Source organism: Schistocerca americana, chromosome 1, assembly GCF_021461395.2.
Source record: "Schistocerca americana isolate TAMUIC-IGC-003095 chromosome 1, iqSchAmer2.1, whole genome shotgun sequence".
Taxonomy (NCBI): Eukaryota; Metazoa; Arthropoda; class Insecta; order Orthoptera; family Acrididae; genus Schistocerca; species Schistocerca americana.
Window position 1 is genome coordinate 58098912 of NC_060119.1, and position 14958 is coordinate 58113869.

At 42.4% G+C, this 14958-nt stretch overlaps 1 protein-coding gene across 1 annotated transcript in view; it reads left to right on the forward strand.

Annotated features, from left to right (window-relative positions):
- The window catches only part of LOC124596657 (mucin-19-like), a 107268-nt gene extending 101179 nt beyond the window's left edge, over positions 1–6089 (forward strand). The window contains exon 12 of the mRNA XM_047135890.1: positions 5840–6089. Within this exon, the coding sequence (XP_046991846.1) occupies positions 5840–6089 (250 nt within the window). The remainder of the gene's footprint in view (positions 1–5839) is intronic.
- The last annotated feature ends 8869 nt before the right edge of the window (positions 6090–14958 follow it).

Consider the following 14958-nt stretch of genomic DNA (forward strand, 5'->3'; position numbering starts at 1 on the left):
TATTGTGTCCTTGAGTACTTACGTAAAACATTACTTATCTGTCAATGTACTTGGTAATATTCCTGTTACTTGTTTCGTGGTAAACTGTCGGTGGTTTATGTGCAAAAAATCGTATCTGTACGATCTGTTACAAAAATTTAGAAAGGGGTAATCTCCACAGGTGTGATCCCTTTGTGCTCCTGGTAAAACGCGTCCAAGATGTGAAGTACAGAAGTCTCACTGCGATTACTTGGATACGCATGTAATAATATAATACGACACACTGTACTACGTGCATGTGAACATCACATTTCTACTGCAAGCCAGAAACAGTCGAAAAGCAGTCACAAATAACAATGTTTTAATTGGTTCGCCGTGATGAGAAAAAGCATTACAATTGTTGCATGCACATTATCAGCATTAATAAACTAATTATACAACAGGCTACACAAATGAAAAAAATGGTCGGCATTATTACAAAAGCAGGAATATCCTAAAAGATTGTTATGATTAGATCTATATAATTTGTTGAAATGTACTACTGACAGAGGCAGATCTACTTTCATGACAATGTTTTTCGAACTACAACTCACAAGGCACACACGGCTAGCTTGTGCATTCCTGTCGTGCGCATTATCCTCCGCTGCTGACAATACACTGACCATTGTGTTGTGCGACAGATCAATTGTTTATTTTTCTCAATAACAACTATTTTATTCGCGATCACACATTGTAAGTTTGGCAAGCCGTAGTTGAGTAACCAGTATTTGGCATCTGCCTATCATTCCGGCTAAAGGAATTCTCGTCATTATTTTAATACTGCTCAGATCAGGAGAAGGAATAAAATCCTTTGGTAAGTTTCCATTCCAGTTGCTCAGTGTTAAAAATACAATGGGTTACGGGGATTACACCAAAATTCCAACAGAGTTGGCAATCTATTTTTGTGCGAGTTGTTAACCTTTTCTCACTCGGAGAAGCATCACCGTTTGTGAGTAACGGCCACATTTCTCTTGGTGACTTGTTTAATTGTACTTTCTTTGTCACAGTGTAATTTGCCAAACTCATCTTACAGCAACTATTGAGACAGAATTCCGAAACGGAGTGCCTTATTAAACAAGTAATTGGCAATCACAGAGCTCAGTAGCTTACGGAAAACGTCATAGTGTCTGTTTGCAGTAACATAAAAGAAGAAATATCATGTTTATTTTCATACTAGTAAGCTCTTGTTTCGCTAGCTGTCGATAACTCTTAAAAAATTACAGTCACTGGAGTGAAATAAATAAAAAGGGAAGTATAAGTACTGATACATACATAAGTACTGATATATATATTGATAAGAAAGTTCCGTGTGTTTAAGAACTGGCAAAACACTCCCCTCCTTGTGTTTTATCATTCGCCAAACTTTCGTTTCGATATCTCGAGTGGTTTAGGAGATATGAAAGTGTTTCATTCCCGCGAGCGTGAGATCGGAAATGAATGCGCTATGTAGGATCCATTTTCTCGAGATCGGAGGCAGATAGAGATCTCCTCCCAAGTCTAAACAAAAATTCAGCATGTTAGCTGAATTTCATACGCAGCAACATATGGTGTAATACGCCCCAAACGCAAAATCATAGCGACCCCTAATTTTCGTTGCAAACTTTTTGAGTTTTGCGTAGTGTCTCACTAAAATGTGTACATCACAATAAGAATGGTCATTAGCGAGGTGATGGGCACTTCGTCACGAAGCTGACATATAAACGCTACAAGTAAGGCAAAAATCATATATTTTCAGAGAATAGTTTCTGTAAAATCGTTTGAGAAAGATAAGAGGTTGCGCGCGCTTCGGTTCAGTCAGCGCAGAGCGTCGCCAGTCGGCGCGTGCGAAATATGGTGTACGTGTCGCAATATGCGCTGCACCCGCGCGACCCGTGCGGCACGTGCGTGTCGCGCTGTAGTGTCGTGTCACGTCACACGTGCTATACGCGTCTCAATTTGCGCCTAGCCTAAGGTCGTGCAGATGTCGCGCTTTTCTTTGTAAGGCCCAGTTTATTCTCGCAGACTGTCGCGACCATTGCACTTGTGGAACAGCTGATAACTAAATCGAAGGCTTCCCTGCAGAATAAGGGAAAAGTCATGGCTCATTGCGAGTCGTGAACAAAATTCCACTTGATGTGGTGATAGTTGGTTGGCTTATTATGAATAGGTGACAGAGAATTTGAATTCGCCCGCATCTCGTGGTCGTGCGGTAGCGTTCTCGCTTCCCACGCCCGGGTTCCCGGGTTCGATTCCCGGCGGGGTCAGGGATTTTCTCTGCCTCGTGATGGCTGGGTGTTGTGTGCTGTCCTTAGGTTAGTTAGGATCATCTCTACTTTCACCTTCGACGTTCAACTGTCAGATCTGTCCTTCCATGTAAATAATAAGTGATGCATGCTTAAAAGCCGAACTAAAACCGGACCTCCTTTGTTTCTATCATCCTTTCATGCCTTAAATGCAATATGTAATTTAAATGTATATAACTTAATGTAATCACTATCTAAATAACTATGCTCATTTATGTTTTGTTTGTATGCACATTGCAAGTGAATAACTCTGTGACATCAGAGAAATGCCAATCATATCATTATTTGCCACAACAAACTTGGACATAACCATATTGCAATGAAAATGGACTACGCTCAGTAACGAATATAGGAAAAACTTATCGAAGTGCTTAAAAACGAAAAGAATGAAAGGAAAATTAGAAAATGGACAGCATGTCTTACAAAATAAATAAGAGTAACAAATACCATAAATAGATGAACAAAATTAATATGAAAACGTGTAATTTACAACCATAGAGATAATTTATTTGTTGTTTCTTACTTTTTTTTCTGAAATAAATAATTTTGGTTCCAGAAAAAAAAAAAAAGTAGTTCTAAGTTCTAGGGGACTTATGACCACAGCAGTTGAGTCCCATAGTGCTCAGAGCCATTTTTAGAGAGTTTGAATTAAATAACTGTCGCCTATTCACTAAGTTTATTTATTTGAGAATCTTTCCCCAATCAGCATAGAAAAATATTGAAGACAAGCAAAGCACCGCTTTTACAACCTTCTGCAAGCTGAAATGCATTCAGTGAGCCAAGAATGGGAAATTTGTGCAGGATTCACCTGTATTCTAGAAACGAAAGCGAAATTCTCTCTGGTCGGTGTGATAATGCCTGGAGATCACCCTCTCCAGATTGAATTTTTCGAGAGTTAGCGAGCTGGGAGGAGACGACGATTCCGTTTTGGGGAGCTGCCGTCTGGACCTGTCCTGACATCGGTGGTTGCTGTTATCGACCACTATCTGAGCCATTTTGCAATCAAAATGTTGGTACAAATGTTCGCTGAGTTCTAAAAGGTATTCGCGTTTTGTAAATAGCACTGTCCGTCACCTGAGTAGTTGATAATTTGCGGGATTTGCAGCGCAACTTAGTTTGCTTGATTATTTGTCTTATTTCACGAGTCTTGCACTCGATTACTTCGAATTTGTGAACTGTGCAGTTTACGTAAGTTTGCAGCGCTTCCCAAACAGTCTTTCAGTTGCGTTTAATGTCCATTACAATAAGGTGAATGTATATTAAGATACGAATAAGCATCTAGTGAGCCAGTGTTTGCCGCTAAGGTTCAGAGAACTGATAATTCACATGATAGTAACTGCTTAGTAATCATTTTCTTTGGTTCATGCAAAACTTTGCTCACAATAAACAGACATTCTTCAGAGAATTTTTGTTTCGCAATCATAAACCCGATTATCCTACTAGAATTCCTAAGTGGGTGACCTGTAAATAATAAATATAGTTACCGGTACTTGCATATCTAATTTGTTGTCTCACTGTGATGGTATTTCTGTTGCAATACAGGTGCCCATACTTCGGAGATTTTGATTAATTTGCATAAATGAATGTATAATGAGCGTTGCACTCACTCGTCTAGCAACTGCCGAGGCCCAGCACGTTCGACATAACGTCTTTTTGGGATGCTAATGATTTAATCCCGGAAAAAGAGTTAAATTTCAAGTTGACAAAAATGTAATCATTAGCGGTAAAGTTAAGAAGAAAATTATAAAAAATATTAATCTATGTCACTTTCCAATATCTGTAAAAATTACAAGGTCGATGAGAAACGCTTGTATCACATTCCACCAACCTGCTGGGAATGTACATGGTAGTGGCAACGCTGTTATGGTTCATACCAGAATTTACTGACAGACGTTCACCGTATTACGTGCCTTCAGTATAATCGCCCCGCATCGCAATCACCTTCTCGCACACAGATGGAAGGCGTCCTCTACCGTGAGAGCGTCCATCTCTATCCATATTTCTCAATAACCGCCCCATAGCACACATGGTGTCTTCTCTTGCGTTGTAGCGCGCGCCACGAAGATGTTCCTTAAATTATCGAACAGGTGGTCATCGCTTGGACTCATATCGGATGAATACTGCGGTTGCTCCAGTATTTCCCACCCCCACACACGCAGGAGCTCCTGCACGGGGTTCAACCTGTGGCATTTTACCTAAACAACTGCTAGGCCGCTTGAAATGTTCCCACCCCCACCCCCGCTCCTTCAGGCAGTACACACTGCAACTGCCTCAAACATAGCTGTCGCCTCTCGCTGCACTACTTCAGCTGACCTGATATCAGCTACAGACACCGCGTATGCCGCTTGACGCACATTCTCCATGTTACGGCAGTGCTGCCATTATAACTTATCTAATCCTCGTAGTTTTTATCTTAGAGAACTCCTAAGATGTCAGGCTTTATAATGAAATAAATATTATAATGATGTGTTTATGAATGGACACACAAATAAATTGGTTAGACACTGGACTCGCATTCGGGAGGACGACGGTTCAATCCCGCGTCCGGCCATCCTGATTTAGGTTTTCCGTGATTTCCCTAAATCGCTCCAGGCAAATGCCGGGATGGTTCCTTACAAAGGGCAAGGCCGACTTCCTTCCCCGTCCTTCCCTAATCCGATGAGATAGATTACCTCGCTGTCTGGTCTCCTTCCCGAAACAACCAACCAACCAACCAACCACAAATAAATTGGAAACCAAAATACTTTTTGCTGTTATGGAAAAAGGGTCATTCCACGTAAATTCGTCCTTGGCTGACACCCACTGCTTCAGATGCCGAGGTATCAAATTAACATATTTAAATATCAATTATTCTAGCTATGCAGTTTAACTGTAACTATGAAAAATTTATTTCATTATATTAAGTCATAATTTTTGATGGGCTATAATATATCGCATTTACCTGCGCAGCTAACCACTTGCTCACAGTGATAAGAAGGTGTTCTTTATGCCTGCAGTAACTTGCTTGGGATATGTACAGACATGAAAATGATACAGCAGTCACCGAAATAAAATGTCCGATCCATTTGGCCTCAGTCGGCCTTTGTCTTTCTGTTTTCTCTTCAGCTGATTTTTGTTATATGGTTTCATTAAATTTTTTATGTAAAAAAATGCCTCACATCCAACAAATACATAGCGTAGCGAGTACCTCAGGTGGTGGGTCTAGTTGCAAACTGACATTGACAAATTTCTATGAAAATTTGTACATCCCATTGCACCACCATCAGAAACACATTGATTTTTGCCATAATGAAAGTAAATGAGTTCGTACTTTACATTAGCAATGGCGAAAGGCAACTGGCTGTGGAAGTGTTTGTAATCGAGAAAATAAGATCCTGCATTAGGTGGAGACATACTTGATGCGTGTTATCCATCAATTGCTCCCAGGCAGTTGGGAAAATTCCATCTATTTTCGAACTCCTTTGCAGTTTCTTTCTGTTCTTCCTCTGCAGATGGCAAATGCAACAAATAATGCACACTGCTGTTACGGCATGTTTCAGGAAACACAAGACAAGAGTACGCAGGAGATCTCACAAACTTGAAGAAGATGAAGAACCAGAAGAAATAGCTGATGCAACTCCAGGTCAGGAATCTGGCAGATCGTTCAACAAGAGCGCGACCGCAGCTGATAAAACCCTTGAGGCGATCACGGAAAGACTTGACAAAATGTATAAAGGGGAATCTGCCGACGTATCTGGGCAAAACTTTGACTGCAAGCTAAGAGCTATGTCCAAGACGCAATGTTTTTAAGCAGAATGAATTATAAAGTCAGTCCTATTTCAGGGTGAAATAGTGAATTTGAGTCACAATTCAGAATTAAAAACTAACACGCCACAAATTAATAGTGAGTTACAGATTGAAAGAAATAGAGACATTCAAAAATTTGTTTATAACTGTCATGTTTTCGCTTTCAAATACCACTTCTGAAGAATAAAATTTTAATGAATAAAAATTTTTCATTCTATACATTAAATTATAATTGTTACGGCGCGAAGTCAAGCGCCGGCACGCCAGTCGAGAACGATAGAGAAGGGCTGGCTGTGAGGAGAAGTCCGCGAATCGCACGCTGACCGACCTCTCTCCAGGATGACAACGCGACAGCAGCGGCCCCTTCAAGATGAGCAGCTTGTGCAGGAGCGTCAACTCTACTCACTTCGCTTGTACACTCTGCGTAACACATACGTGGAACTGTTTACACTGAAGAAAATTAATTATTTTGTATTTCGCCCTTTGCTTGCAACACATCCGTGTAATCGCAAAATTTTGTAATAAAACTCATTAATACGATTTGTTTGAAATGTTTGTATAGCGAACCGAATACGCAGGTTTGCGTGACATCACAATTATAAACCTTTGAAGTTCGGTGATGGCTGCACATGTTTCTGGAATGATTTTTCCCAGGGACTGCGGCGATATCAATGTCGAATATGTAAGGTCTTCATAAGATCTTCGAGTTGCTAAAAACCTTGAAGTTGCTGTTTGGTGCTTGTGAGCTGATACTGCTTGCCTTATATTTTTGTCTCTTTTTTTGTACTTCTGGTGTAACGATGTTTACAAAGTAACTCCAGGTAAGTACTCGTACTTTGTCATATGCGTGAAATTATGTCAATCTTTAGGGTGAAATCGTAATTCATTCAGTAAATCTGTTTAAAATCTCTTTTCCGGGCCATGTTTTTCTTTTGTGAGCCTGGACTCAAGCAGCCCAGTTGAACCCATCAGTTCCGCCTGCATTGCGGAGTTTGACCGCACCGCGGCGCTAGCGACACTGGTTGCGACCGCCTGGCAAATCCCGCGTGTGTGGAGGGGTCGAGTGGTGTGAGATCGCTGCCATATGCGGCTCGTGTGTGGCGCCCCTTACGACATTCAGCCTAATTTCACATAGTTGACGTCTTTGTATGTTTTATGCTATTTCAGTCTATTAGGTCACTGTACTGCTTTTATCCGTTAGCCGACTTCTGTCAGAGCTCACAAAACATTTTTATCTCAAAAATCCAAAGCAGGAAACGACTCAACTTTTGCTATGACTAGAAAAATTGCTGTCTCGCTGTTTCTGTACTAGGAAGAATAAAATCATCTTGGTGAATTATATAACTGATGGTTTCTCGAGTGAATTTTCATTAATTTAATATGCGAATTTGAGAGGATTCACAGTTGCTGCCAGTAACAGGGTAAGTACATTTGGGTGGCAAAAGTCATGGGATAGTTATATACAGATGGCGGTAGTATTGCGTACACAGGGTATAAAAGGTCAGCGCTTTGACGGAGCTGTCATTTGTACTCAGGTGAGTCAGGTGAAAAGGTTGCCAATGTGATTATGGCCGCACGACAGAAATTAGCTCTGATATTCGAATGGTAGTTGGACATGGGCGCATGGGACATTCTGTTCCGTAAATCGTTTGGGAATCAATATTCCAAGATCCACCATGCCAAGAGCGTGCCAAAAATTTCAAAATTCTGGTATTCTCTCTCACCACGGACAACGTAGTGGCCGACGGCCTTTACTTAACGACCGAGAGCAGCGGTGTCTGAGTAGGGTTATCAGTGCCAACAGACAAGCAACACAGCTTGAAATAACCGCACAAATAAATGTGGGACGTACGACGAATGTATCCGCTGGACAGTGCGGCTAAATTTGGCGTTAAGCGGCATCAGACGACCGATGCGAGAGCCTTTGATAACAGTACAACATCGACTGCAGCACCTTTCCTGGGTTCGTGACCGTGTCAGTTGGACCATATACGACTGGAAAACCGTAGCCTGGTCGGATGAGTCCTAATTTCAGTTGGTAAGAACTGACGGTAGGTTTCGAGTAAGCGTAGACCAGAAGCCATGGATCCGAGTTGTCAACAAGACAATGTGCGAGCTGGCCGTGGCTACATAATGGTGTGGACTGCGTTAGAATGGAATGCGTTGGGCCCTCCAGTCCAACTGAACCGATCATTGACTGGAAATGGTTATGTTCGGCTACTTGGTGACCATTTGCAGCCATTCATGGGCTTCATGTTTCCAAACAACGATGGAATTCTTATGGATGGCAATGCGCCATGTCGCTGGGTCACAGTTGTTCGCGATTCGTTTGAAGAACACACTGCACAATTCGAGCGAATGATCTGGTCATCCATAGAACATTTATAGGACATGTTGAAAGGTCAGTTCGTGCACAAAATCCTGCACCGGCAACACCTTCGCAATCATGGATGGCTATAAATCCAGCATGGCTCAATATTTCTGCAAAGGCCTTCCAACGACTTGTTAAGTCTACGCCATGTCCAACTGCTGCACTAAGCCGGGGAAAACGGGGTCCGACACGATATTAGAAGCTACCCCATGACTTCTGTCACCCCAGTGGATGTACAGCAGCTGTTAAGGAATGCTGAAATGTTTTTATATTGCTTTCCAATGGCAGGCAGATTGTGTTTACTTTTTACTGTTTAGTTTTTTCAAGTTAGAAATATGTTTTCAGACCGGAGGCAATTATAATGCCTTACGTCACCATTCGTTTGTTTACTGGATCTATATTAGCTTTGAAGCCGCAACGCAAGTAATGTCTAAAACGTTTTTGTTTTGTCACATTGATGTTGACTTATGAATACATAAAATCCTTTGGTCAGGAAAAATGAGCCGTCGCCTTCGGCCGTCAATTTATTGACAAACGTCAGAGCTTGTTGTATTCTGCAAACAGTTGTTCCTCTTGACCTCAATATCAATCAAAAACTGACGCTTTTCTGCCTCTATTAAAAACTTATCATTAAACGTTTAATGCTTTTGGGTTGATTGAAACTGTCAAGTAGTCGTTTTGACATTTTCATACTTGTTTCTCTGCTCGTCTTTTAAAAACTGTGCACTGTTCTTTCGAATGGAAATAATTTTTGAATTAATGTAACTCGTTGGATCAATGTTGCAAAATACCGTGTATGTTTAAGGTTGACTATCTGGTACAGAAATTTGTGTTAAAGGATCCCATATCCTTTTGATCAAAGAGCTGTTATCAGTGTATGCAATGCGACTCAGTAACGTTACCTGAAAGCTCCCAAGCTATCATTCTCACTAGCAATTGCTAGTTGCCGGGGCTAGCAGTGTGTTTAGCTCTAAATTCAGCTAGAATTTGCGTATGGAAATGATGCTGTAAGCCCCCGCCCCCTTTCCTAACTCCGACTTTTGCTGTTACACATGGATTAAAAAGGAAACGCGAACTGATTCTAATCGACCCTGCAAGTGGAGTAGAGAAGAGTTTGGCACCTGCAATAATTTAATTTGATAAAAATTAATTTGACAGTGAAAAGTTTAATTAATGTCGTGAAAGGTGAAAGGGTTCCTCTACATAACTACAGAGTGAAAGTTCTGTTCAAGATAACAATTGGATTTATTCTGACTAAATTCAAAATCAAAAATACATGAAACATTTACAATACGTCAATTTGATACACAGATAATTGGTGTGAAGGTGAAGTTGCCCATAAACTAGCATGTGATATTTATGACCAAGTCGTATGTAGACCCAATTACTTGCAACTCAAATCATTAAAAAAAAATGAAAACGGAAGACAGAACCAAGATAGAAAGAACGGAAACAGGCGCGCCCTGCTGTAGCAAAATCCCCCAATGTGCCGGTGCTGCGGAAATACATTACCAGGCTGTCTTCTTTACTGCAAGAACACGATCTGGCGTACCGGAGGCGATGGCTGGTTCCTTCGACGTCCCGTCGTGGTGATGATAATGTCCCGAGTATAGCCCGATACTACTTATCCTGGCCTGGTTGTTCCAGACTAAAGACTTCCTAGCAGTTCAAATGCGCCTCTGAGGGAGACGAAGAAAGCTCGCCACAGAATCACTGATGGTACAGTGATTGATCTTAACAAGCGAAGTCACACAGTAACTCCGATACAGTCAACTTTAGGCAAAACTGCTCAAGACGAACAACATAGGCCGTTTGTACGCAGAACGCTCAATTGCCAACTGTACTCGGAAAGTTACATTGAAGCCAAAACTTCCGCAACCTCATCAAACAGGTACTATTAAACAAAGTAGACAGCCAATGGAAAGCAGACTGTGAAGAGCAGCGAGTTCCCAGTCTTGTAACCTACTCAGAACGAAAGGCGAGACTAGACTCCCTTACAGAGCACCCGTATCAGCCGAACCCAGTACATTATCACCCCCACCACAGTGGCCATTGTTAAACGCGCTTATCAGCAACTTGATAAGCGGTGGAAAATTCCACTCTATTGGCGGAGCACTTCTACTACACCAATGGAGATACTTGGCGCCAATTTTTGCGCCGATTTTGCTACGTCATGGAGCTTTTCCCAGAGCAGGACAATCATAGGTAATCTTTTACAGAAAACGCGGGAATTTGCCCACGATAACTGCCTGGGAACTCAAGTCATTCCCACGCCTCGCTCCTAACTCGCCAGAATGCGTGTTTACCGAATTTCCGCGAAGACACGGAATATCTCACCCCAGGCGCTCCCTCAGAACCCACCATGGGCGTTTCGTCCCGCTCTTTTGACAACGTCGGCGTCGGGGCAGCATCCCCCCATTCAGCCATTCCCTCACACCAGCCGGCATAACCCTTTCTTGACCAGCAGAGCCCTCCTGTCTTTCCGGACCACCCAGGTGACGAGAGACACCATGTAGGAAGGAACAGCAACTCTTCACCATATGTAATAAGAGAGGAAAATATTCATATCAAACAAACCTGAACTCAATCACACATCACACTATTCAAGTTAACAATCTCTTTGTGAACTTTCATAATTTAATTGTGACCCCTGGTTCATTCCTTAAACTGATGATCCATTCACAATGACAGTGATGGTATCTGCTTCAGTTTATGGGGACTTCAGGCACACTGTTTGCATACACACAGAGAATCGTAGTGTAGCTGTATAGAAATATTAGTTGTAAAGAATAAATACAGAATACAAAACCATGGTCTAGAGAAAAAAAATGGCTCTAAGCACTATGGGACTTAACTTCTGAGGTCATCAGTCCCCTATAACTTAGAACTAGTTAAACCTAACTAACATAAGCACATCACACACATCCATGCCCGAAGCAGGATTCGAACCTGCAACCGTAGCGGTTGCGCGGTTCCAGACTGCAGCGCCTAGAACCACTCGGTCACTGCGGCCGGCCATGGTCTAGAGAACAATGTCATAAAAGAGTCATATTTAACAAAGTGATCCCAAGTACACTGCTTATGTTCATATGTAGCATACTGTCGGTTATCACAAATGTACACAGATGAAATTTATGTATAGCACGGATAAGTACACATCTGATGTCGACATGTAGATGACGTCTGTGTTACACAATTGTACGTTAATATTCCATGAGTGATCTTAGTATTTTTTGTGCCTTACTCTAACAATTACATAAGAATTACAATGAAAAACATAAACACATACAAGGTATAACTACATTACAAAAAACACTAGAGAAAGAAATTTAAAAAAAAGATTGATGGGGTATCAAGTTGTGCTTGGACATTGCACATTGTTCACGAGTGTGGTGAGAATGAGACACTTAATCACATTGTTAGAAATAGATGAAGTACGTTTCACATCACAATTTCATTGGTTTCTCTGTGGGGCTTTGTCCATTGAGTCATCTGAATTGATGCAAGTGGTTCCATGTCTTGAGCATCGGTGGGAGGCTTTTGGGACGGGGCCACTGTACTGACGTCACACAGTGTTAAGTGTCTGGTGTTGTTACTGCGTTGTTGCCACAGCAATAGGGTGTGCTGGAACATCTGCAGTACATTGTTGAGATTGCATCAAGACCCACACATATGATCATGGCAGTACGGTAAGAAGGCATAGTGATAGGCTCTCCTAACATCGATTAGTTGTCCCTGAGGTGTATCAGTTGGGGTGCATCACTAGACTGGATCTTAGCTGTCCATGGACAGTACTTCACGTTTCCAAGTATATAAGTTCGACAAGAGATGATGGCACGTGAAGTGACTCCAGAAGTGCGTGATGTCATCCATACAGGATCGAACTACGAACAAAAGATCTTTCCATTTGTGGACGATTGCCGTGACTGCTCTCTTAGTGAGAGGAGAAGTTAGAAATATGACAAATCATTTATTAGAGTTTGTGGCACGATACCGGTTTGTGTATCCAGATTGGCCATAGCTAGTGAGTTTGTACGGTGCCAGGATTTGGGCACTTACACCTTACCTTGCCAACACTAATATTAATGATAAAGGGACTGGCAAGGGCATCGGGTCATGACTTCACTGGCTTATGATGAACATGAAGCACTCTCGAGTAGTATTCCCTGCATGTCTGCATGGTTAAGTTACTAACTTTAAGGGTTGGTGAAAAATGTCGAAGTTGAGAATTGTGGAATATAAAGTCTGCAGCTGGCCGTAGCTAGCGTGGCCGCTGTGGCCAGCAGGTAGCGGTCACCGGAAACGCGGGACAATACGGCGCCTTTGCGGGAAGCCCGGCCTCCGGAGCCACCTGTGCTGCGCAGCACGCGGCGAAGACGGGAATTTCGTTTGCCAAGGGGCAATATGACCGACACAATCACTGGGTAGAAACTCAAAAATTGCGTTGGAGGGATTTCGGCGAAGTTAGAACGTTCGACATTGGCCGAAACTGAGTATTCTTCCGCCATGTTTTCGTACGCGTGGAAGACGGGAAAATTGTGGAGAAAGAGGAGTTTGCCTTCAGGCATCGAGCGGTACGGACTTGGAGTCGGCTTCTTGGCCATCGTCTTCGAAGGGAGCGGACTTTGACTTGGACATCAGCGAGTTAGGACGCATCCCGCAAGATCTAAGACGCGAATTGTTCCTCTGTGCACATCAGTGCAGAGAGGAATTTTTCTCATAGTCGAGTTACAGTTTTGTCAAAAGAAAGTTGGCATCTGAGTTCTAACTTGCAGGATTTGTGCTGTCCTGTGGGGTGGACGTTTGAGAACCGACTTTCAATTGCGATTACCTCACACTGGGAGTGCTGTGATTCGGAGGCGGCAGGGCCATCCGAATTACCGGTATCTTCAACATAGGGCCAGTTTGAGTGATTGCCTTCACTATAGGTGTAGGATTGAGCATTGTTTTAGGGTCTACGCGGTGAGGTTCAGCGCAGGAGATAAATGGTCTGTATCGCAGCACTGCACCAACACGAGTTCCATGCAGTGTTCTGTGGTTAGCACTCTTTGTGTGCTCAGAAGCGAGATTTTCACCAACGTTCAACCACTTCCAACAACTTATCTAGTATTCTTGATCTTGTAGTTATTATTATGAGATGCTGAGTATTTATCAACATAGGTGCCAGTAATTGGGGCGTGTAATTGCAAATTAGTTAATGTGCCATTCTCAGGAGTGTGTGGGTGGAAAAAAAGAAATTAACATTTTTGTAAATTTTGTCAGTTGTGGGAAATATCAAAATTAAATGCCAGTATTACAATAGAACTATCGACTTCATTGTAGCTAGCATTTAACCTGTCCATATAAGCTTTATATCTAACCTAGTCACTGCACAGCTTACCCAGACGGGAAGGAAAGTAGGCTTCTATGTCAGCGACAGACAAATAAGCTTATACATGGTGACCATGCCAGGATTGTTCACAAATAGCCATTTTTTTGTGATGTAGTTGGATTTTACAAATTTTTGTTAAAGGTGATCTTAATTTCAGCTAATGGTTATGGTGTTTGAAACTCTCGCTACTGAATAAGGCAGAAGGTTTCACGCAGTAATTGAGCGATATAAGATAAATAATTTCTTGTGTTGTTGCTGAATCGTGGTGATTTATTTATTTATTTATTATTGTTTTTCAGGATATTTGATGTATTATGTAGTTTGTATGCTCTTGTATGTGTACTGACGAGAGAGAGTAACCTACAACTATGTTGAAATGTTGGACGATGACAGAGAAATCGCTCATGACATGGCCTTCCTATATTGTGCATATGTGTAGTTTTCACAAAATCGTCGAAATTTTTTTCTCTTCTTCTTGTCTTTTGCTGGAACTTATTTTAATTCTTTTTGTGATTTGATTTGCGTTTTATGTGCTGCATTTTTGTGTAGTTAATTGTTATTTTGAGTGTGGTGTCACCGCCAGACACCACACTTGCTAGGTGGTAGCCTTTGAGAGGTGGCATGAGCCCCCTCTCATATTTCTATCTTACGATTCTCCTCTCTAATTGCATGCGGTGCAAAGTAGCTATTCCTTCACACGCGGACTTCCCACGCAGCGTCTCTCGTCACCGGGTGGTCCGGTGACAGGCGGGCTCTCCTGAGCTGGAGAGGGTTAAGCCGACGGGTGTGAGGAAGTCGAGTGAATGCTTTGCAGACGCCGACATTGTCAAGAGACACGCCCGCCGGGGCCTGCAGTAGCGGCTGGGCTAGAGGTTCCGTTACTTCGCAGAAACTTAGCGAAAACACTTTCTGGCGGGCTACCAGCGTGGCGTGGGAATGACTTGTGTACCCAGGCAGTTGTGGCGGGAAAATTCCCGCGCTTTCTGCAAAATAGTAACTGTGATTGGCTTGCTCAGGGCATAGCTCCGTGACGTAGCAAAATCAGCGCAGAAATTGGCGCCAAGAATCTCCATTGGTGGAATGGTAGTGCTCCGGCAATAGAGTGGAATTTTCCGCCGGTTTTCGAGTTG